The sequence below is a fragment of the Mus caroli genome, unplaced genomic scaffold, assembly GCF_978045245.1.
Source record: "Mus caroli unplaced genomic scaffold, Mus_caroli_1 scaffold_5, whole genome shotgun sequence".
Lineage (NCBI taxonomy): Eukaryota > Metazoa > Chordata > Mammalia > Rodentia > Muridae > Mus > Mus caroli.
In genome coordinates this window covers 1,520,819-1,545,417 of record NW_028227260.1, presented here as the reverse complement: position 1 = coordinate 1,545,417, position 24,599 = coordinate 1,520,819, and the positions used below count along the sequence as shown (strand labels likewise).

At 41.7% G+C, this 24,599-nt stretch overlaps 1 protein-coding gene across 3 annotated transcripts in view; it reads right to left on the bottom strand.

The window, feature by feature from the left end:
• Positions 1–24,365, bottom strand: part of Clcn4 (Cl-/H+ antiporter 4) — a 77,409-nt gene extending 53,044 nt beyond the window's left edge. The window contains exons 1-2 of one of the 3 annotated variants that reach the window (XM_085837894.1): positions 24,296–24,365; positions 22,513–22,675 (exon numbers count right to left, since the gene is read on the bottom strand). In XM_085837894.1, coding sequence (XP_085694020.1) covers positions 22,513–22,526 — 14 coding nt within the window. In that variant the 5' untranslated portion in view covers positions 22,527–22,675; positions 24,296–24,365. Of the gene's footprint in view, positions 1–22,512; positions 22,676–23,898; positions 24,158–24,295 lie in introns of those variants that run through there. The other 2 variants (XM_085837893.1, XM_085837895.1) reach the window with 2 other exon arrangements.
• Between the last annotated feature and the right edge of the window lie 234 nt (positions 24,366–24,599).

The window sequence follows — 24,599 nt, the reverse complement described above, 5'->3', positions numbered from 1 at the left end:
AAGGCAAACAAATGTATAACAAAGCAGACTTTGATTCACTTCACACAGGACAAGGCAATCAATAGGTGGCAGCAGCTCTCTTCAACAGGAGGGCCACCCTGGATATCAACAATGCTGTTGGACAGACCACTATCAGCCAAGAAGTCCCCTGGGCAAGGAGCTCTGGGACCAGATTCCCATTTTAAGTCTTTCTTAAAACACAGTCAAAACAGGTACTGCTGCCAGGAGAGTAGAAGACTTGAACGTCTTAGATAACAATTCCATTCCAACTGTTCAGGCTCTTCTGGCCTGGAATCCAGTCAATCATAAACCTCCCATGTTCTGCCACCCTCGGAGCCTCATTGGCAGATCACATAGGAACCACCTTGAGGCACAGAAAATTTTTGTAGCAGAACTTGTAGAAAGATAAGAGCCTGGAATATGCACCAAATAAAAATTACTTTGGCAATAAGTATGGAAATTCGAATTATAGGATGAAGACCATAAAGTCTTGCAATCAACAGTTAAAATATTGAAGATAGTTATAAAAATATTTGGTGCAGTCTTCTCTCATTGCTTTATATATTAACATATTAGAGGACTCCACCATGTCCTGATCAAACTGCACTTTAATCAACTACAAAAGTCACTATGAACAAAATGGGGGAATCACCTTACAAGCAATAAAATGGTCACAGTGAATGATTTATTGACCATCTGTGCAACTCAGCTGCTTTAAAGCTTTCTCAAAGTTTGAGTTCTGAGCTGTGCCAAGTTGAAAACTACACCCACTAATGAGTACCCAGGGAAGAATCATATTGCATAAGTAAGTAGCAACCAATAACATAACCAGTAATATAAAGGAAGAAATCAAATTAGAAAGCAAGGTGTAGCATTCTAATTTTTACAAAAACAAGATGGCCATAATATTTTATTACATCTGTGATGAAGAAAACTAAGATGATGGCCTGTAAACACACAATATAGATGTCTCATCAGAAAACAAAAAACAAAACAAACAAAGACCTCAGCTGGTGAAAGAATTGCAGAGATTTGACCTGCTATGAAAGAAGTCAGTGCTAGACAGAGTGGATAGTGCGTATAATCCCAGTATTTGAAACATGAGGCAGAAAGGATGCCCTGAGTGCAAGATCAGACTGAGTTACAGACTGAGACATAACTCAGTGTGGGGGTGACCCTCTGAAATTTAACCAAGTATTTACTGCAGCAGCTACTCCAGGTTACAGTGCTTGAATGAATAATAATAATAATAATAATAATAAAAACACTCCAAAAAATAAATCCCTCAGCAATTTCTCATTTGGAGGAGAGGTGGGGATGTGTGTGTGGGTGTGGGTGTGTGCAGGCACAAGTCAGGGTTGTTTTTTCTTTGCCTTCTACCTTGTTTGAGACAGTATCCACTATTTACCACTTTGTATACCAGATTAGCTGACCCACCAGCTTCAAAGTATTCTCCTGTCTCAGTCTTATCTCATCTTAGGATTTCTGGAATTGTACATAAATGTGTTACCACAGACAGTTTTACATGGGTTCTGAGGATCTGAATTCAAGTCAAATGATCACATGGCAAGAACTTTACCCACTGAGCCATCTCCACAATCCCATCCACCTGTAGACATTACTGCAGATTTTCAGGTATGACCACTAGACCCAGAATTAGTAGAGGAAAGTAAACAAGATCTAATCAACTGAGTTTGGATTGCATCCCAGGGACTCCTAAAAGAGTAGCTGGTGTCTCTCCTGAGATTGTAGCTAAAAAGACATGGGTGAGAAAAATGAAAGGAACTCTATTTGTGATCCAGTGGGACAGCACAAATGGAGGAGTAACTTGAGTCCAGACAGATAGGGGAGCAGCAAGAAGGAAGTATGTGGTTTGGATCAACCTGAGAAATGAACTGATCACCTTTGTCAGCTCAGTATGGCAAATGTTGAAGTAACCCTGAACACATGGCCATTTGTACCTCAGAAGGGCTCATTGTGTCTTTTATTTATTTGTATCCATTCTCCCCAACAGGTACATTTTTGCTCACAGATTATAGCTCTGCTTATGACCTTGAAGACATTGTTTCAAAGCCTCCTACAGTCTGAATCCAAGATTCCTTGCTGACCTGAATTACATAGATCAAGTCTCTGCAAACTGCACCTTACAGAAAAATTCAGGCCATCTAGTTTGGTAAATAAACCTTTATCAGTATAGAGTCATGCCCAGAAAAAAAAAAAAAGCCTCCTGATTTTCATGGAGTCTGGAAAATGAAGACTAGTGAAGTTAGCTCTGCTGATAGCAAAAGCAATTCCAGTGGTGAAGGGGATTGAAGAAGCAATGGATGACAACGCCCATCAGAGATAGGATGGAATAGAATTTTTCCTAACTCATCCTGGTTGTATTCTGCCTGAGAAGATAGCATCTCTCCAATACTACCATAATTTACCTACAAAGGGGCTTTGGAAAACATGCAAGACACCTCGGTCTTTTATCTAATCCTTACAGCAAGAAAATATCTGTAAGACAGTCACAGCGTGAAGCTCCCAAGAGGCCAGGATCAAAGTCTTCAACAGCAGCCGATAACAGACCCCTTCCCGTAAATGCAATTCATCAGAGCCCAACAAAGACAAGCATATGTTAGCAGTGATAGCATCAATGATACCATTTAGGACTTTGATGTTGAAAGCTACTCTCAATGGGCCGGCTCACCCTTAGAACAGGGATCTGTATCATTTAAAAGAAACCTAGACAGAGCATCGTTGGGTGTTGGTAAAGATGTAATGGATGAAAGAAAGCAGGAAATCACTTGGATAAAGATCAACAAGGGTAATCAAGGCCCCTACTAAGTATAAAATAACATACCACCCTGAACTAAAGGGTAGCTCTCAGCATACCTACCCCCAAATGCCATCTCTTTACATATGCTGCTCCTCCCCTTTGAATAGCTTACCCTCAGCCTGGAAAGTTCTGGTTTAGGCTGTAGAGAGGTTTTTTTTCCCCCTGCATTTTCTCATCTATAGAGATTGCATTAGTTTCCCCCCCCCCGGGGGGGGAGAGAGAAAGAGAGAGAGAGAGAGAGAGAGAGAGAGAGAGAGAGAGCGAGCTGGAGCACCCTGCTTAGCCATTTCAAAGACCTCCTTATCAGAACTCCTAAGAATACCAAAGCAATCACTAACTTCGCATTTTACTGTGATCTTCTGTAGTTTGAAAGACCTACTCATTTTCACCTCTCTGTGGCTGGGCCTAGAGTGCAGTCAGTGTTCAATAACCTTCCCTGAATTAATTCAACCACTGGGGCAACAAAATCCATTGGACTTTTTGCAACCACCTTAACTAGCAAAGAAGTCTTAATGTTATCCTAAATGAAAATGAGAGAGAAAGAGAGAGTGGAGAGGAGAAAAAGAAGTGTGAATGGATGGTACATAGACAAAGGATGCTCAAGCAAATGAGCAAATTTGTCCTCAGTTACTGTGTGGTCCAGTGCCATCTAGACCAATATTCTTAGGGGCATGCTCAATATGATTTTCATATCAAAATGTCAGAAGCCACCAATATTACTCCAAAGAAATCTTTGACTGTGCCTTCTGCCAACACGAGCAGTCCCAGTTATACAATATATAGACAAAAATTAACCTCCAAAACTCAAGTCCAGCCCTCATTTGACTTAAAAGAGCAGAATCTGCATGGGAAACAAAGTTCCTCGGGCGTTTTCAGTTGAGCACTCTCCTTTTGGCTGACTGACTCACTGTTCCTGGAAAAACTAAATTTGGAGGCAGGAGAACTGAAGTTTGACCTCCAGGATGTGTTCTCCTATAAGGTTCTGCCCAGGCTTTCAGCTCTGTGCCAGTTTCTGTCACAACCATTAGGTAGAGAAACAAGACTTCCTCTTATGTACATATGAGAATAAAGTAAGGCGTGGTGATACTACATTTTTTAAACTCTAAAGCCCTGTACGATGTACTTCTTTTGGAAGTACTTGTGGGAGATGAAATAGGCCACTGAGCTCTTCACTCTGAAGGATAGAGTGTGGAAAGACACAAGCAATGTACCAAGTCTTCAAGTCCCTGTTTGATTTTGCTTCCACCCTGCTGTGCGATTATGGGGGGAAAAAAGGCCTCCTGGTTTCCATAGACATTAGATTTCTCATCCATTAAAAATATGTGGTGTGAGATTCTTTACAAATCTGGAATTCAGTGACTCTGTGGTTTTAAAACTGTGCTCAGTGGTTTGAACACATGTTATTGGTCAGAAGGGGCTTAAAAGTCATTCTTTGAGTACTGCATCAGTCTTTAGGACACTCTAGTCTATATTCATTTTTTTCCAGGAGAAAGCAGAATTTGTCTGAACTTAAAGGTCCAGACTTCCCAGGGTTCACCACTGGAAACATCACATAAGCTCTAAATCAAGGAAGTGGTGATGCTAGAAGTGGTAATAGTGCCAGACAGGTAAGCAGCTCCATTGGTTTTGCACAATTCTTTTGAACACATTCATTTCCAGAAGCCAGAAAGTGAAGATTGGACAGGACTCAATAAATCGGACCCCTAATGTTTCTGGGCCTGTCTATGATCTTGAGGATCTGAGGCCACCAGAAGACCACTGTGAACAAGAAACCATGGCACTAACTTGCTCAGAGAATGCAAGGAAACTAGGGGTAGTAACTTGGACCATTGTATGGTCTAACATGAATGACAGGGAGGTGGGTATGAGGGAACGGAGGCTGGGAGCAGCTAGACCCCAACTGGATTGGGTGAGGGAGGTAAAGGGACCCTTTAACCTCTGACTAGGAGCCCAGGAAAGTAGCTCAAGGAGCACAGCATGTTCTTTAGCCCTAAACAGCTAGGTTTAATATAATACCGTCTCTGTCCTTTTTCCTTCTGATACTACTAGAAGGGACTAGGAAGAAAGGTCAGTAAAGTGACTGCCATGCAAGCATGAGTACTTGAGTTAAGTCCTCAGAACCCATGAAAAAAAAAAACAAAACAAAATGGATAACACACCTGTGATCTCAGTGCTGGGGAGGCAGGAACTAGTTGTGTTACTGTTACCATAACCAAAAAGGTAATATGAGCTCTGTAAGTTACCCACAGTTCATTTCAAAACATGATGACTTACATAGAAACAAGTACTTCATTTTATCACTGTTAGCACTGGGATTTGACTAAACATAAACAGTTCTCACTAGAGACTGCTCAGGAGGCTATAGTCAGCAGGGCCTGGAGTCATTGGAAGGCTTGCTCACTCCCATCTCTGCCTGGCTTGTAAGTCTTCAATAAATTAAGATGAGAATTATTAAAGTTCCACATGATACCACTATGTGGCCTCTCAAGGTGACTGTGTCCTGAGAGAGACCAGGCAGAGGCTGTGTCATTTCATTTCATCTAGCCCCAGACGTTGGTCAGTGGCCTTCTTGTCACATACTGTGGCTGTTGAAAAAGCACCCCAAGATCAAATGGAAAGAAAAGAGATTACAGTCTTTCTGGGGGCGGGGGATAGATGTTGGGTCTCTAGCAATCATCTAGAATCTGGAAACAGTGTTGTAGCCATTGTTTTGTTTTAAAAAAAATAATGGAATTGATCATTCAAGTTACAAAAAGTCTTCACAAATGCAGAAAGCTAATCTAGGAGAAAATAAGGATTATTTGTGATCATCTTAGGTTGTAAATCACTATTATCTGTTGCTATATTTTCATAAGTATATTTTTAAATGCATGGATGGCTGGACTACAGTTCAGTGGTAGAGCCCTTGCTAACATGATTGGGGTCTTAAGTTCAAACTTCAAAGTACTACTTCGTTCTTGAGACAGGATCTCATATAGCCCAAGCTAGCCTCCAACTTAAATAGCTGAAGATGCCATTGGACATTTGATGCCCCCGCCTCCACCTCCTCAGCCCTGGGATGGCATGTGTACAATACTACTACCAGTTTACATGGTACTAGGAATAGAACTCAGGATTTGATTCACCCTAAGCAAGCTTTCTACCAACTGAGATCCTATCCCTAGCCCAAGCTAAGTTTTTAATACACGCTTCCCTCTGTACTTCAAGACTTCTTCCAGAAAGGTAGCACTATTAGGACCCTAGAACGGTGCTGCCTGAGTTCCAACTCAACTGGGATACTTCCCAGTGGTGATTATAGGCAAGTTGCTGAGCCATACCTGGCCTCAGTCTCCCCATTTATGAAATGGAGATTCATAAACTTGCCTCAAGGTACTGTTATGACTGCATGAAGTCTGTGGCTGACAGATAACACACTGAATCCCAGATTTCATTTCAGATTGAGAGAACTAGGGTGTTTAGATGGTGCTTTTCAAGAGGCTTCCTATGGTTGCCTTTACCAGGGATCAGTGAGGTAACTAAATTAGGAATCTATGCCAGACATTTCAAATCTCTTTTTTCTAAAAATACCATTAAAGTATTTGCATTTATTAGAAACTGGTTTCCCTCCAATCTGAATTTTCTCCATTCAAAGTGGACAAACCACTGAGAGATTTACGAGAATTCCCGAGCTAGCTATGTGACCTCCAGTGACCTGCCCAAACATATGACGCAGAGATTGAAAGTTAATACCTACTCCTTTCACCCTCTCATGGACAAGCAAACATTTATTCATTAATCAGAACAATTTGTCTGTGCCACAGCTAATGTTTAGGGCTTTGGGACTTTCCAGAAATTTCAGAGCTATCTTCACTGCCATTTGGATTTAGTTAATAGTACAGAGAAGAAAATCCTAAAATACATATTCTTTGATGGCAGCAAAAATCAAATGGAGATAATCTGTGTGATTGTCTCAAATCCTCAAAAGCAACCATCATTGTTTTTACCACCTAGAAGTGAGGACTGAGCAGTATAACACAAAAGAGACTGATAAGCATCTATAAAAAGAAATACCTACAATGAGCGGTGGTGATGCATGCCTTTAATCCCAGCACTTAGGAGGCAGAGGCACATAGATGGATCTCAGAGTTCAAGGCCAGCCTGGTCCACAGAGGGAATTCCAAGCACAGGCAGAAACACATAGAGAAACCCTGTCTCAAAAAGTCAAAAGCAAACAAACAAAAAGATACCTACAATTGGGTATAACAGCATATGTCTGTAATTTTAGCATTGAGAGGCTAAGGCAGACTGCTGCAAGTTAAAGGCCATCCTGGTCTACATAGCAAGTTCCAGACAAACTACCACTATTTAAAGCAAGACTGTTTCAAAAGAGAAGAGAGGGAGGAAAAGAGGAAGGGTAAGAGGAGAAAAGAAAGGAAATTAAAAGAAAAGAAAGAGAATATATACAGGTAAGTAACGGGGCCTTGCAGCAACCTGCAAGAAGCTAACAGTCCTTGCCCACAAACGACAACGCAGCGCAGTAGCTAATTGTAAGAGTCTCAATGCTTTCCCATCAGACTAAAGAAAACCAGAGGTCAATGAACTGGGAACCAGTCACAGGAAAAGTTCAAGGAAGCTAGTTATTTTGCTAAGACATTTTAATTTGCCTTGTTCTTCTGAGAACTAGAATTTGAGGTCCCTTTTAACTAAATTCTAAAAGCTGCTTTGCACTACTCTATCAGTCTGGACCCAAGGGATGAATCTAGATAAACTGGTGAAAGAGCCAGTCCCTTCAGCTATCTGTGTTGATGAAGTAGGTGGCTGTCACTTTAAGACTTCTGTACTCTGACCTATATAAACTCACAAGGGGCTATGGAACAGGAATCTCTTTTAAGCATAGTTTATACATAATTGGAATTCTATAAAGTTCAAATTTATACTTGAGTACATTCCCAGACTTGTACAATCACCATCACTATCCAATCCCCTCAAAACGTAACCTCACAGCTATTCACAGTCATTTCTCTCTTTAGTCCCCTATTTTCCGGCTCTGAATCTGCATAGTCTACAACATTTCACCTAAATGGAATCATCTGATATGTGGCACAACATCTTCAAGATCCCGCTACAGAAGATCATGCACTAGCATTTAATTCCTTTTTATTTCTAAATGATACTCCACTGTGGCACAGTATCACATTTGCTTTCTCTATATCTCCTGACAAAAGATTTGGATGGGTTCTACTTTGGGAGCGTTATGGATAATGCTATTATAAACGTGGCATAAAGTCTTTGTGCGAATGTTTTCTTTTTTCTTAAATATTTTATTATTTAAATACATTTTATATATCAAACATTAATAATATTGAGTATTTTGAGAATCAAATAATACATAAAAATTTTGTTCAACTTTTATATTCATATCCTTTCATACCCTAAAAATACCATTAATGAACATTTAATACTATCCATAACTGACAATCCTTTATCTAATGTTGAATATTAAATTGTTTCCAAACATACAAAACTTTCTTTGGGAATTAAGCATAGTAAAAGATGTCTCTTGCATATATGCTCAAGAGTGAAGTTGCTAGGACAGAAGGGAACTTTATATTTAACATTCTGAGGAGTTGCCATACTGACGTCTCTCTCTCTCCCCCACTCCCTCCACCTTTGTTTTTCTTTTTCTTTTCTTTCCAGTGCTAGTACATTGATCTGGGGTCTCATGCATACTAAGTATGGGCTCTGCCACTAAACTACATCCCAAGCCTTGAAATCACTTCCTGTTGAAGTAAATATCTATTTACAAAAATAGAAAAATCAGGGTTGTGAAGATGGCTTAATCAGGAAAGCACTTTCTGTGCACAACGAACCTGAATGTAATCCCCAGCACCCACCCGAAGAAAGGAAAAAGCAGAACTAGCAATATACTTGTAACCCCAGCAAGGGGCAGGCAGACAAGGCAGGATCTCTGAGGCTCACTGTCTAGACTTTCTAGCTGAATTTGTGAGAAACCCTGTCTCAGTGAGAAACCCTGTCTCAAAAACCAATGTGGCTAGCAGCTGAGGAAGATATCCAACAACAATCTCTGGTAGCCACATGTGTAAACACAAATAAATATATAAAATACAAAATGACAAGAGTACAACTTAAAAAGCAGCTCACCTGCCCTCGCACAAAGTTAACCAGTACTGAAGATAAGAAACAGCATGTGCCTAGCCCCTAGAAGCCTCTCACTATACCCTAGTCCTGAACTCCTGCTCAAGTTAAGCCTATATATACCATAGGCTACTGCTGTTTATCTCTGAGCTTTTTACTAATTTCCAATTTCTTGTATTCTAAATTGTGCTATAATGTCTATCTACATTGTTGAATATAATTACTATGTGTTCAACCTCTCTGCCATATAACCAGGAGGACCAATGTTTTTGGTCCAGGGCCAGAGGGTAAATCTTTGAAACTTTGTGAGCCAAGTGGTTGATGTTAGGTTTATTTGACTCTTGTTATCATTCAAAAGTAGGGAAAGACCAGACACATGTTCACAGCTACAGCTCTGGTTCAATAAAGCCATATTTATGGTCACTAAAATTCAAATGGCATATAATCTTCATGTGTTACAAAATATTTAGGGGGCTCAACAATATAAAAGTGTAAAAATCATTTGAGTTCAGAAATAGTAAAATACAGAAGCCACATAAAAGCAGGTGGCACGCCCATCTTACCATGGGCAGGTATTTATTGTGATCCACTAGGACTAATTCAAATTTAAGCAGCCTCAGTGATGCCTCATAGGGTCATTTAAAGGAATGAGGTCTCAGCAATACCAATAAAGGGCATCACTAACATTTCAACCTTGGCACTTTGAGATGATAAAAGGCAGTTCTTAATGAATGCTCTCTCTCTCTCTCTTGCTCTCTCTCTTGCTCTCTCTCTCTCCCCTCTCTCTCTCTCTCTCTCTCTCTCTCTCTCTCTCTCTCTCTCTCTCTCTCTCTCTCTCTCTCATTCTCTCTCGTTTCTATGAGATTCTCCAACCAGAAGGATTTTCTCCAACTAATTAATTCTTCCAGTTTCCAGTTGCCCTGCCTCATGAATAAAATATCATGGCTGTACTTCTCTAATAAAATATTCAAGGTCAGAGTTAAAGGTGAACATCATAGGACTTAATATGAATTCTAGATGTATACAGCTGGAAGAGGGGAACTGAGAATATTATGCTCAGAGACAGGCCTAGGTCAGGTGACATCTTAAAATAAGCATCCCTCCTCCACAGGGGGAAAAAATCTTTTGTTTCTTACAGATGTTCTAGCCAATCTCAATGACTAATCCACAAGCAGCCTTTTTAAATGTCTTGTAACCTACATGGGTTACATAAGGTGCTCAACTCAGGAACTGGTACAGCCTCTGGGCTCACACATGGTGTCATCACATATGGCCACCAGAGGGAGCCTCTGCGGGTTTGCTGATTCAGCACCTACTTGTCTGGCAACTAAAGCTCCTTTGTGGAAAAGGTTTCCTTCTTTAACTTACAACTCAACCCAGCCTCATTGCAGCTTCTCTGCTGAGCTAGTAGGTCACCAGAAGTCCCAAATTGAAGAACCCATGATACAAACTGAGACTTAAGGAACAGACAGCAGTGTAACTGCCTCTCCAACTCATGGCAGTTTCTCTGTCCCCTTCTGTAGCTTCTCTTTGAATCTGTTCTGACTCAAGCACAACCCTAAACATGCTTGCAATAGATGACTGCAGAATGCAGAACGGTGAGCCAAACAATCCAGACACATCAGAATACACATGATGTGACTCTATTTACGGAATTCAGAAACAGGCAAAAATAGGCTATCATTCTTCAGAACAAACAATTTACTAGTAATTCTACAGAGAAAAGCAAAGACACAACAAAATAAGTCACTAGAATGTTTTAGGAGATGATGGTCAATACTTAGTCATGATAGTCAATATGTTGTGTCCGGATCAGGGTGACTGGGCAGGCAGATGTGGGAGTATCACCAGCCCACTACATTTTAAACAGGCAGGCCAATTTCATTCTCCACTTTGTTGTTTTGTAAAAGGAGTATTGGGAGCTCAGTGAATGAAAGCGGCCTAGACTGCCTTTACTCAAAGCTGGAGCACACTCATAACCAAAAGCTTAAATACTACCAAGCACTACAAAGTACGTTCTAGCTTCACATCACCCAACAGAGCATTGTACTTCTTGTTTGTTTCTTTGTTTGGTTGCTTTCTTTTCTGTTATTCCATACCTCAGACTGCCTAAAACCCACAGCAATCCTATTGCTCCAGCCTCTTGAGTGCAGATAGTACAGACATGCACCACCATTAAAGACTTAATGTTCCTAACCTGCTTGAGTGAGTGGAGGCAATATTTAATTTTCCACAGATGTTTTTAGGGCAGTAGCTGATATTGCTCTAGCTTTCTGCCCACAATGCTCAGATATTAAAGATTAAAAATGGAAGCTTAAAAACATTGAAGGGGCCAGGTTGTGGGTAGCTGACTCCCAGCACTTGGGGGACAGAGGCAGATGGATCTCTATGCAGCCATTTTGGTCTCAGAGCAAGTGGCTACACAGAGAAACCTTGCCTTGATATATATATATATATATATATATATATATATATATATATATATATATACACACACACACACACACACACACACATTGAAGGGCCACTTATGGTGGTACAAATATATCATCTTAGAAGTCTGTGATACTAGGTTGGGGGGGATGATCATTTGCTTTCTTGTGCTGATATAAAAACATCATGAAAAAAGCAAATTATTTCACTTTACATTTTACATCAGCAAGGAAAGCCAAGGCAGAAAGCCAAATAGGACAAAAACCTGGAGGCAGGATCTGAAGCAGAAGCCATGGAGGAACACTGCTTACCAGTTTCCTTTCCATGGCTTGCTCAGCCTGCTTTCTTATAATACCTGGAACAAGTGGCTCAAACATGGCACTGCCTAATGTAGGCTGTGCCCTCCCACATCAATCACCAGTCAAGAAAATGCCCCCATAGATTTACCTCCAGCCCTATCCATTGGAGGCAATTCCTCAATTGAAATTTCCTCTTCCCATATGACTCTGGCTTGTGTCAAGTTGACAAAGAAACTAACCAGAACTGAGAGACAGAGTAAAGTCAAGATTTCAAGGTTATCCTCCACTCTAACCAGGTTTTAGCTTAGTCTAGGATATATGAGACTCAGTCTCAGAAAAAAAAATGTAAAAGAAAAGAGAAAAAGAGAAACATAACAAAGGGACCAGGATTTTATTTTCTGCCCACACTGTGTTCTGTCGTTCTGTCTCTCTGTTTCTCTCTGTCTCTATCTCTCTGTATCTTTCTCTCTGTATATCTTTCTGTGTATCTTCTTCCCTCCCTCTCTCCCTATCCCTCCCTCCATCCCTCTCCCTCTTTCCCCACCTCTGGATGTTTGTGTCTTTTTCTGTCTTTTTGTCTCTAACACACACACGCACAGAGCAGACACAGAGCTAGGTACATGAAGCACTACTCCATTCCTCCACCCTCAACCTTTACCAGGCATTCCTGCAACATTCCAAAGAAAGCATAAACAAGTCTGCACCTTGACCTACTTTGCCAGTGATTGTAATGGTTGTAATACTGCTATGTGACCACATGCATGTGAACATGTGGCTTTGTTGTCCATCTGATGTGCCCCACTCATACCACTCAAAACCTTGTCCTAGCTCCAGCTGATTTCGAGTAGCATCTCTATATCTGACATTACTGTTGTGGGTGCCAGATATGGTGGTTCTGTCAATGTGACATGCTTGAAATGCATGGTTGGGAGCCAGTGTGAACAATAACTCTCAGAACTGGTATAGAACTACCTCTACTCCCTTGCTCGCCACCCCCTGCAAATAATTGAAATAGCAACCACAATCTGGCAACTCCTTAAATCAATCATGAGGCAAACACCTGAAGTTCTCATGCAAATGGTGGAGGAATGTGAGAATTCAACAGGGAATCTGGTTTTAAAATTTAGTCAAGGGGCTAGAGGGTAGATAACATGTTTGGGACCCTAGGTTCTACCCACTGCACTGTGCAATTATTGTATACAGTATCTCAGGAAGTTTATCTGAAGTACATTTTGATACACTAACTAGAGCATTCATTATCCGAAATCTTGTTCTGAATGAAACAAGAAGCTCAACTAATCTCAAAAAAAAAAAAAAAAAAAGAACAACCCAGGTTTGTTATAAACCCAGGTTTGTTGTCAACACTAGTGAAAATCAGAGTATTTATCTATTTTTTACTTAATTACTTTTATTTTTTGTGTATGGGTGTCCAGTCTGAAAGTATGGCTATTTACCACATGTGTGAATGCTGGTGGAGACCAGAAGCTGTCAGAATTTTGAGACTGGAGTTACAGGCAATTGTGGGTTGTCGAGTGAGTGCTGGAAATTTAACCCAGGTCCATCAGGAAGAGCAGTCAGTACTCCTAACCACCAAGCCGTCTCTCCAGCCCTAAACCAGGGTCTCTTAAGATCAATTAGGGAGGAAAAAAATTACACAGACAATAAACAGTCCTGAGGGAAGCTAAGTGAGTACATAAAGTCTTTATAGTTAAGCAACAGAGGGATCTCTATCTCAGGCAGGTGGGAAGATCTATCTTAGAAGGTGGCTTCTACAGTAATGGAAGATTCTCTCCTCACTTTGCTGCCTTGTGTGAACATCCCGTCATTTCAAATTCATTTGAGCTAATGCCATCTTACCTTTAAAAATTACTGTTGGGCTAGTGAGATGGATCAATGGATAAAACACTTACCACCAAACCTGACAATTTGATTTTGATCCCCTGGAGCCACATGGTAGAAGGGAAGAACCAACTCTCAACCAAATGTCCTCTTATAACTTATGCCATACATGCATATGCATACACACACATACACACACACACACAAACATGAACATGGAAATAAATAAATAAATAAATATTTAGAGTTGCTGACAGGGCCTGGGGGTGTAGCTAACTTCAGAGAGTATTTGCCTAGTGTGCAGGAGGTCCAGGGTTTGATCCCCCCAGGTCCATGCCTTTCATGCCACCATGGGGAAGGTAGAGGCAGGAAGATCAGAAGTTCAAGGTCATCCTCAGCAAAGTGAGTTTGACACGAGTCTGACATACATGAGACCCTATCTAAAAATTAATAAATTAGTAAATTAATTAAAATATTTTTAATATTAGGTTTTAAAAAGTTAATGTCAAATGTACACTATGAACAAAATTGCATCACTTAATGGTTGATTTGACATCTCTTAGAACTAGAGACAAGGTTATTAAAGTTGTGGAAGTCCCTGGAGATTGAGAGGAGGAAAATAGCTGTTTCTTTAGTTGTGCTGTTGACTTAATAGTCTAAAATAAACAATGACTGGCCTGGCATGGTGGTGCATGCCTTTAATCCCAGCACTCGGGAGGCAGAGGCAGGCAGATTTCTGAGTTCAAGGCCAGCCTGGTCTACAGAGTTCCAGGACAGCCAGGGCTATACAGAGAGACCCTGTCTCGAAAAACCAAAACCAAACAAACAAGAAAAAATGACTAATAATTCTTGAGAACACTATACCCAGTTATTGGCTGGGCTTCATTTGAGACCAGGGCTTTCCTCAGAGAAAGGTCAGGGTAACATGACTTGAAAGCTACAGAAGGACGGATTGGGGTCAAGGATCAGACACCAAGTGAGACCCCTGTGGAGTAGGCACTGCCCTCCTAGGGTTGATCTGGGGTTTGGCTGACATGACAAGGTCACAGCCTAGCCAAATCCAGCCTTTGGCTAGGAAGCCTGCACACATATCTCAGGGTTGCCACTGAGACCTGTACTTACGCTGACCAAGATGTTCTCCCAGGACTCTATGGTCTGGTTGTGTTTACTTACTTCTCAGGTCTTTGTTCCTGCTCTGGGTTGATTTGGTTAAATGTTTTGTTTTGTTTTTTTGGTTTTTCGAGACAGGGTTTCTCTGTGTAGCCCTGGCTGTCCTGGAACTCACTCTGTAGACCAGGCTGGCCTCAAACTCAGAAACCCACTTGCCTCTGCCTCCCGAGTGCTGGGATTAAAGGCGTGCGCCACCATGCCCGGCTTGATTTGGTTAAATGTGAGATTTACTATTCCTCCTACAGAGGAAGCCTGGGAGGTACTTGTCAGCCTAAAGAGACTTTGTGGTCAGAATATAGGAGAGCCCACCACAGTGAGCTATTTTTCCTCATAGCTTAGTCATACATTTTACTAACCCTGCATCCCCCAAAACATGCAGAAGGACTGAAACTTCAGCCATCTCAGCCACATCAGCCTTGCTCTCTTTGCTGTGGCCAATCTGAGGCCAAAGCTGTGTTTGATGCTTCCCTGCATGTAACCTTGACAAAGTCACTAGTCACCGGTGTCTAACTTTTATTAGTCTATGAGTGAGAGTATCACAGGGAGGCAGAAAACAGATTGTTGAGGAAAACTTTCCAGAAAAAAGAAAAAGGGTCAACAGAAGGCCAATGTGTGGAATGCCAGGACAGGGAGGCACAAGACTTCCAGGACACAAGGTGCAACTTCCCTGCAACACTGTTTGGCACTGTTATGGTTGAATTGTATCCACCTCCAAATTCCTGCGTCAACAACCCAGCCATCAGTAGTTTGGAGTGTGACCATTATAAAGACAAGGTCTTTATAAAAGTAATTAAGTTGAAATAAGGTCGTGAGGATGGACCCCTAATCACTTATGATCAGTGTCCATAGAAACACACACAGCATGAGAGGACAAGCCATGGAGAGACCTATAAGAGACTATTTCCTCACAGCCCTCAGAAGGATCCAATCTCATCCACAACTTGATCTCAGACTATGAGGAAAGTAGCTGTTATCTGAATAGTATATAAGCCTACATTACAGCAGCCCAAGCAATGAATACAGTACAGCCAGGTTTTGTGTGGATGTATCTGCCTTTGCCCACTTGCAAGATGAGAGGATAATCTGAGTGTCTATGGTAAACTGCTTCCACACTGGTTAGGAGAAACATGGCTCCCAGTGCCCACTCAATATAACCAGCAAGCATCCAAGTCCTAAAATGATCATGGCCTGTTGTGAATGGCAAAAGACCTTAGAGCCTGGGCTCTATGCAACCCACTTCTTGTGGTATATGACAGCTATGTTCTCCTCTGCCTCAGTTAATTTATCTGAGCAAAGGCTTAGGGTAACAGCTCTTGACTCCCACGAGTTATATGTGTATGAAGTGGTTAACTCATCATTATTGTTGTTATTATTTTGAGCCCCTTCTTTTTGCTGTTGTTGGAAGGTGTCTGTGGGGAAAATTTAAAATCCTGACTCTTGGCAACAGCAACACAGAAACCTCACAGCCCCATCTCCCTCTTGGGTGAGAGTGGAGAACACTGAGTTGATTGTGTCACCAGAGGCCATATGAGGTTGGCCTGGTCTCTTTTCCAACACACAGGCTAGGTTTCAAAATGGGACAAAGAGCTGCGTGGGCCTGGGGCTGTAGGAAGCCTGCCATGCCACACACCAGCCTGCTCAGTCCTGGGTAAGGCAGACAAGGGGTACCAGGGAACAGAGAGTACTGGTGGGTGGGGAAGAAGGGCAAGGAGGTAACAGGAAGTGATCATCCCAGACCTTTGTGTATTACAGGTTTGCAATGTACTAACATTTTGAAACAGTCCCAGTTTAATTCTCCAATACATGTATATACTCCTTTGTTCTCAGCCTCCGTTTGAAACTGTCTTCTCTTTGATCCTGTGGCTCTCAGACCCTCACTAAGTGGCTAATGTGAAGTTCTTGTCACTATCTCTAGCCTGTTTTTTGGAGTGCTACCTGCAGAGGTGACTGCAGCTCAGCCCCCCTCACCATCCTAAAGTTGTTTATAATTTTGCCACCCAGTGGACACCTGGTAATGACTGGAAACATTTTTGAATATCATATCAATAGTGGTTGCTATGTAAATACTGACTAGGGGAAATGTTAAACATCCTATACTACCCCCACCCGGAAGAAGTTTGCAGCCCCAACAGGGTGTGATGGTGCATGACTATAATAGCAGTTATTTGGAGGATTAAGGCAGGAACACCGTAAATTTGAGACCAGTCTGAGTTATGGGTCTGAGATCCTGTCTCTAAAACAACAAAATAAAACAACCAGAGTCTAGAATCAACACATCAACATAGAATCAAGTTGAGAAACTCTGGCCTAGACACACAGATGAGATGCAAGGAATAGTTTCTGGATTAAAATGTAATTAAAGAAGTTGGAGGGATGGCTTGGTGAGTAAAAGCACTTGCTGTGTAAATGTGAGAAGCAGGGTTGGAGCTGTCAAAAACACATAAAAGCAGCATGAACATCTGCAATGCAAAGATCTATAATCTCAGCACTCCTATAAGATTCAAGATGGAGACAAAAGGATCCACAGAAGCTTGAGGAGTGTGCCTGGTGTGTGCAGTAGAAAAACAACACAGATCCTGTCTCAAACAGGATGGAAGGTGAGGCTACACCAAAAGTTGTTGTCTGATCTTTATACATATACTCACATCCACACTCTAATACACTCTTGTGTATGCATGCCAGACACACACACACACACACACGCACACACACATAAAAATAAAAATAAACTGTAATGTTGCTAAGGTTTTGAGTAGAGGAGTAAATGAATATTGAGTTTCATGTCTCAGGGAATGCTTTTCCAGTACTCATACTGATGGCCTTTTCTTAGGACCTTAATGCATTTAGGTTTCTTAATGATTTATTTTATTTTTAAAAAACAGTATGTGTCCATGTGAGGTTATCTGCACATGAGTACAGGTGCTCAGAGGCCAGTCTGGGGCATTGGATCTCTTAGAGAGGGCATAACAGGGAGTTGTGAGCTGCCTAATGTGGGTGGGGGAGCTGAACTTGGGTCCTCTGGAAGCGCATTACTCATTCTTAATTGTTAAACCATCTCTACAGCTTAAGTGCACAGCTTTGTTGTTGTTTTGAGGCAATGTCCAACTACATAGCTTAAGCTGGCCTGGAACTCATTATATAGCTCAAGCTAGCCTCAAACTGTCAATCTTCCTGCCACAGCCTTCAAATTACACCACTACACCCAGCATATAACTTGGGTGAGCATCTTCAAGCTCACAGAATACTAGGAAGCAAACCCAGGTCCTCTGCAAGAGCAACAAATACTTTTAAGACAGGGGAAAAAAGGAGCAGATGATAGCATATTATTTAGATGGTTGTGTCTTCGCAGGCAATTTTTTGAAATGGTGCATAACCAGATTATCTATGGATATTTGCATTGAAAGGAAGAGGGGCAAGAATGTAAGGGAACTAAATGGTTTTGGGTAACACTGAAATTGTCACCATGTCCATAAATTACTATTTCAACAAAAATAGGTATTATTTTTAATTAATATGTAATTAATGTCATGATCTATAAATGATGCACACTCCCACAAATGAGAAAGAAAATGTCTGTTGGGCTGCTCATGGAAAAATAGTTAAGAAAAAGACTGATATTGAGACTTTCTGATGTGCAACACATCCACTGGCTGAGCAGAGAGGGGCAGTACTACAAGATGTTGAAAGCAATGCAGTTAGGACAATAATTCTTCTGTCTTCTACCTCAACACATATTAAAGAGATCTCAAAAAAGCACTAAAAATAAAAAAGAGATTAAATTGTTTTTAACATGGCATTCTACCTCTAGGTACTTTACCAATATATTAATATTTTGGAGACACTTGCCAAGTTTATTTATATATATTAATAAACATATGTATGGGCTATCTGCTGCTGTATAACAAATGACCCAAAACATAGCAGCAGGAAATAAACTTGGCTTATCTCACTGCATGTCCTAGTTCTTGACTCATTGATACAATACCTTAACAAAAGCAACTTTAAGGGAGAAGGGGATTATCTGGCTTACAAGTCATTACTATCATTGCAAAGAAGTCAAAGAAGCAGGAACCTCAAGTAGCTAGTTATCCACAGAAAATATATGCCTGAATCTTTATTGCTCAGCTCATTCTTTCTATGTTTATACAATTCAGAAAACAACCCCTGAGAATGGTGTTGCCCACAGTGGGTAAGTTTTCCCACAACAACTCAAGAAAATCTCCTCACATGCCTACTGATCAGCCCAATCTGACAATTCTTCACTGAGACTCTCTTTCCAGGTGATACTGGTTGTGTCACATTAAAAATGTAAAACTATCACAGTATTTGGCACACGAATCCGAGTGTACCTGAGCCAAGTGCCTAGGCCCCAGGTCTCTCTCTCAGAAGACTGCCACCATCTCAAGACTCAGCTGGTGCTGAGATTTGCTGTCAAGCACAGCTATTCCACAACTGGTTCTGGTTCCCAACATAAGGCATGACTGACTGTTCACGACACAGCATCTTCCTCTTGTGTTGGAATGACTCAAGAGAAAGAACACATATCCAAGACAAAAGCCCCAGTTCTTTATATTCTAATTTCAGAAGTGCCATGTCATTGCCCCAGCCAAATGAGTCACAGGGTGTGGCCCAACTGCCCAGGGAGGGGATTATGCAAGATTGTGCCCAGTAGAAGCAGAAGTCTCAGATTCATTTTACCAAATGACCATCTGATAGCTATGCACGTAACTCTTCAAGTGTTCCCCAGATGTCTACTGCTTGTTTGTTCAGACTGGAATCCAATGAAGGGCCACAAATTTTATTAGGCTCTTCAGTCTCTTAGGTATCATTTGATAAAGAACACCCTCATGCACTCATTCTAATTTATTTTTATGGTTCTGAATTATGAAAGAGCAAGACCAGATAGCTCAGGATGAGGAGTAAGCCTTCCAAGGCAACAAGAGTTGAGACAGCCTACTCTGGATGCAAGAGGAGCTACCTGGACTTGGAGGAAAGATACCTGAGCAGAAAGTGGCCTGGGGAATAGATATGGCCAGCTGCTGTCATCCCAGACTTCAGCAGCTGGCCATATCTATCTGGCCTGTTTCACTAAAGGATAACTATTTTTTGAGGATAAGATCAGGAGAGGAGGGACAGACAGACACAAGCTGATGACAAAAGATCGGGAGAAGGTTCATCCCAAAAAGCTCAGGGGACAAAGAAATATTTTCAGGTTCTTCTAACCCTCAGTAAAAATGTCTCCCACCTTGCAACAGCACTGGAACCCACAGTTTCATGTCTCTTGAAATGTTCCTATTTTACATTTCTTCTTCCATTAAGCTGGCCCTTTTTGAACATGAGGAAGTAGGATCACCAAGTAGTAGATGGCCACATCATACATATGTTGCATCTACTCTGAGATAAAGTGTTGTGGCCAATTGTCCACCTTCATAAGTGTCAAAGCCAGACCTTCAAGACACATAGTCTTATCTTAAAGCTTAAAGCCTGCATACATGGCTGCCTTGAAATACCTGCCAGCTCGATGGTTCCAGGGGCAGTTATGTTGGCCTCCTCGTAGCTGTGGGGACACCACTTCTATCCTTACTTCACCATATCTGGCCTCAGAACAAAGCATCTCACTCTATCCTTCAGATACCTTCAATATAACCTGTCATTCTCATCCTTGCAGAAGAGAAGGATGGTGTTTTCACTAGATACTTTGCCCCAGGTTGAAATGAACTATGTACACAGGTTTGGTAGGCAGATGTGTCTCAACCAATTTAAGTCCATGATTGGCTAATGCTTGTTTCTTTGTCTCCAACACTCACTTTGTGTCAGCCCAGCCCTATACTACAAACACGATGCAAGCTTCCCTCTCATCTTCCCCTAGAAACCATGAATTGTAACCTTCACTGTAAGAAGGCTTTCACATTGTAATTCATATATACTCAACATGATGATTTCAGAACAAGGGCTCCAAGTTAAATAAATCATAAGAAAACAAATTCTGGGATATTAGAGCTGGAATATCATTTAAAGAACATCTATGGGCTGAGACAGGGACTCAGTGGTAAAGTGCTTATCTCACATACAATACATATTCCTGGATTCCAACCCCAGTACCAGGGCTGGGAAAAAAGAATAAAGCTATCATCTACATCAGTAACTCCTAACCAGGGTCAATGGAATCCTTAAGCAGGTAGCGATGTACCTGGTACATTTTCAGTGTCACAGCTAGAAGGAAAACCTTCATACTGGCATCTGCAGGTGGAGGCCACATACTAGGCTAAACATCCTACAATGCATCAGAAGCCCTTCATGGTCATCCTAAAGTTAAGAAACTCTAAACTAATTGCCTTTGTCACATTGAGAATGAGAAAGCAAAGGTATGAAAAGATAATAGTGACTATTTCAGGGTTATGTAGCTGCAAAGCAAGAACTATATCCAAGTATTTACTCCATATGCCTCCATCACCTGATTTGCTCTGTCAAGAGTTGTGGAAAAGAAAATGTGAAGACCTGAGACACTTTGTTTTTGCTGTTAGGGATGGAATTCAAGGTCTTTTAAATATGAAGCACATGACCGACCCAACACTGAGCAACAATACTGCTAAATACTAATTTAATGCATGTAGCTAACCTAAAACAAAGGAAGAAAATCACAATAAACAAGTCACTGAATGAAGGACACAGCAACCTATCAGTTTATCCCAAAGTGTAAACAAAAACATCATCTTCAATTATCAGTTTGAATAGCACTGTTTCACCAAAGTTGCTGGGAGATGGAAGTCTTCAGAGAATAAGTTCCAGGGTTAATGCCTCAGCTCCTAGAGATATCAGGTTTTCAGTAGAGAAAGCTACATTCTCCTCTCTAGGATACCCACACAAGCACTGGTCACAGACAAGAAGAAAGGAATATAAACAAGGTTGGTGGGAAAGAGGGCATTAGCCCCCCCACCCCACCCCCCCACACACATGCATACACTGGCTGTCATGCTGGGACTGAAGTCACCTGACCACTCCATCTGCCGCTGAGTCATCAAGCCCCTTCCTTCAGTGAGCTAATTATGCAGCGAAGCAATTAAGAGGAATGCTGGAAATTCTAAAGGTCTGGGTTATCTCCAACACCCAGCTCTCATTAAGGACCATTTTGTTCTTAGAGATATAGCCACGTTTTACAGTGGTCCACTATCTTTGAAAACTAAATTTTATTTTATTGAATGCTGTTATGTTTAAATCTATTTTAAAACACATTTGCGGGGGGGGGGGCATTTAAGTGCTGGACCCTTGCATAATAATGCAAAACCGATTTAGATTGCAGCTAAGAAGTTGCCATTCTCCAGCAAGTTTTTGGTTTGCATGAAATTAGGTTCACTGCTGAGAAGCAACCTCTGTGAGAAGAATTAATAAAGATGCCTTTATTCAGCCAGCACAATGGCAGAAGCAAAATGGTTTATGGTTATCTTTTCAAAGCAGCTCCTTCTCTTGGTCTCTGGCTTTAGAATATATGTGCTGTAGTCAGAACAAAATTTTCTCCCCCTCCTAGCAAGAGGCTAATATTTCTCTGTCTGGCCCTTGCCCACCTTCTGCAGGTGAGCACGCCGAGACCCAACTCACTAAGGGACCTGCACCAGGCCACTCCCCGTCTGATGCTTGCAACAGCAAAAACAGCAGGAGGAAGCAGCTATGGGCAGTAGGCACTGCAGCAGCCAAAGGCCCCACTATCGGTTTTAGGGGATGCTGCCAGGACAGCAGACCACCGACCCGGACTCCACCTGCAGCATCTGTACTGCTGGGAGCTCCAGGAAGAGCATCCGGCCACCGCACACCCCTTACCTGCAGTGCCGCATCTTGCAGCGTGGCCGTCCACCTGGACAGCATCCTAGATCATCCTTTCTTCAGCGCGTCTGCTGCAAGTTGTGTGACGTCATCAAGAGGCGGGTTCCACGTTGCCACGTGATGTCTTTGGAGTTCTGCGGCTGGCAGCAAGACCAGAGGTCTGAGGGTGGGGTGGGAAGACCATAGATTAACATCTGAAGCGGCAGGTAACAGTTACTCTGACCTCCTTTCAGGGCATTTGTCTTGATGCATGCATATTGCTTTGCCTAATGGGAAAGTTATGGGAAACAGCACGCAGGAGCAATCAACATTATTACAGGCTCCAAGCTTGTAATAGGATTTCACGAAAGGTAGCAATAAGGAGATTATTGTAGGAAGAAACACAACCTGGTGTTCTACTTTATCAGATGCAATAGAGAATTATAGTTTATGAAAATCAAAATGACACCCGAAACAGACCATGCATGCACTGGACACTGCACTAGTTCCAAATTATATACCAAATATTACACTCGAGCAGTTCTTGATGGAATGTTCTAGTAATCGCACCGATGACTACTTTAAATTACTCTCAGTAAGTGCATTACATTGGTTTTATTTGCTAAGAAACAAACCAGTGGCACCACACATTAATACTATTTACTGTAATATCTGGTTCGTGAAAATAAAGCACTGTTGACAGAGCATACCTGTATGTGTCTGTGTTTATTTTTCTTAACTCCTCGGGGTAAGACATTTCATCTCTCAGGCACGAGTTTGTTGAAAACAACTCATTATTTCAGGTTGTCTAATTTTTCTGACGTTCTGAAGAAGTGAGTCACTTTACTATTATAATGTACATATCATAATGTACATTGTCAACATTTTACATTCACTGTAAAACAGTCTTTTCTTTAAAGCTTTTCAAAATTCTGCAGAGTTCATAAATGAGAACTAGCACATTTGGAATTAAATCAGTTTGTGTATAAAATGTTTGTTGAAGCACATAAATGTTGTGGGGATGGTAAGGGGATAGAAGCTCTTTTCCTTTGTATCCCAATTGTGTTAACTTTAAATTACAATTATAACATTCCTTTTGATCACTACCCTGAAAGGCACGTTAAATAGATTACTTTACACACAGGCATGGGTTAAATTGGCCAGCCACTTATTCCAACAGCTTTTATTTCCTTCTATATTTAACCCTGTCCCCTTTACCACCATTGCCTCCGGATTAACCACATTTCTGCTCAAAGGTCAAACTCTAATTTAGATTAAGTACAGCCCTCGCCTTTCTCAGCAATCTATTATTTTCAAGATCATATTTTTTTAAACTGACAGTGCTGGTGTGGATTTCTAGGTCACTCCTCTCAGGTTTGTTTCTCAGAGTGACAAATAACTTACCTTTATAGTTCTGAGATTCGAAGAAAGGCAAATTACTACTGCAATTCCTGGCTCCTTTGGGTCGAGGGTCTGAAGCACACCGAAACTGACAAGTTCATTTTCCTGCCAGAGGCAAATGCCGATTCCAGCCTAGGGCACACAGAGGGCCCAGGAGGCAGTCTGGCAGTATCACGTGTTCAGCTCAGCCACTCAACCCAGCCCTGCCCTACCGGTCCGGTCCGTTCTTGGCTCTGGAAGATAGCCTTTGCAATATGGTTGGCTTTCTACAGCACCCCCCTCCCCAGATGGAAAGGTGTCTAGAGAACCTTATTTTTGCAATACAGGACACCCCACCTCCAGCGGCTAGTCATGGTTTCCCGCGGGGGAGGGTGGGGTGGGGGTGGAGGACATAACTCACCCTGCTGCCAGCAGCATGTAACTGACCCTGCTGCCCACAGTCCTCCTCTGTGTTCAGCTTGGCTGAAATGACTTAAATGCCTTCCTCATCCGGGGACAGTTTTGTTGTTGTTGTTGTTTTGGTTTTGTGGGTTATTTTTTTAAGGTTAGTTTCACCTTCTCTTTTTCCAGGTGATTGCTCAATTGAAAGCACACAGACACACACACCAGGAATGGTGGCGCACAGCGTTAATCCCAGCTCTCCAGCACACAGAAGGCAGAGAGGCAGCATGTGGGCCTCTGTGATTTCAAGGACAGAGTGAGTT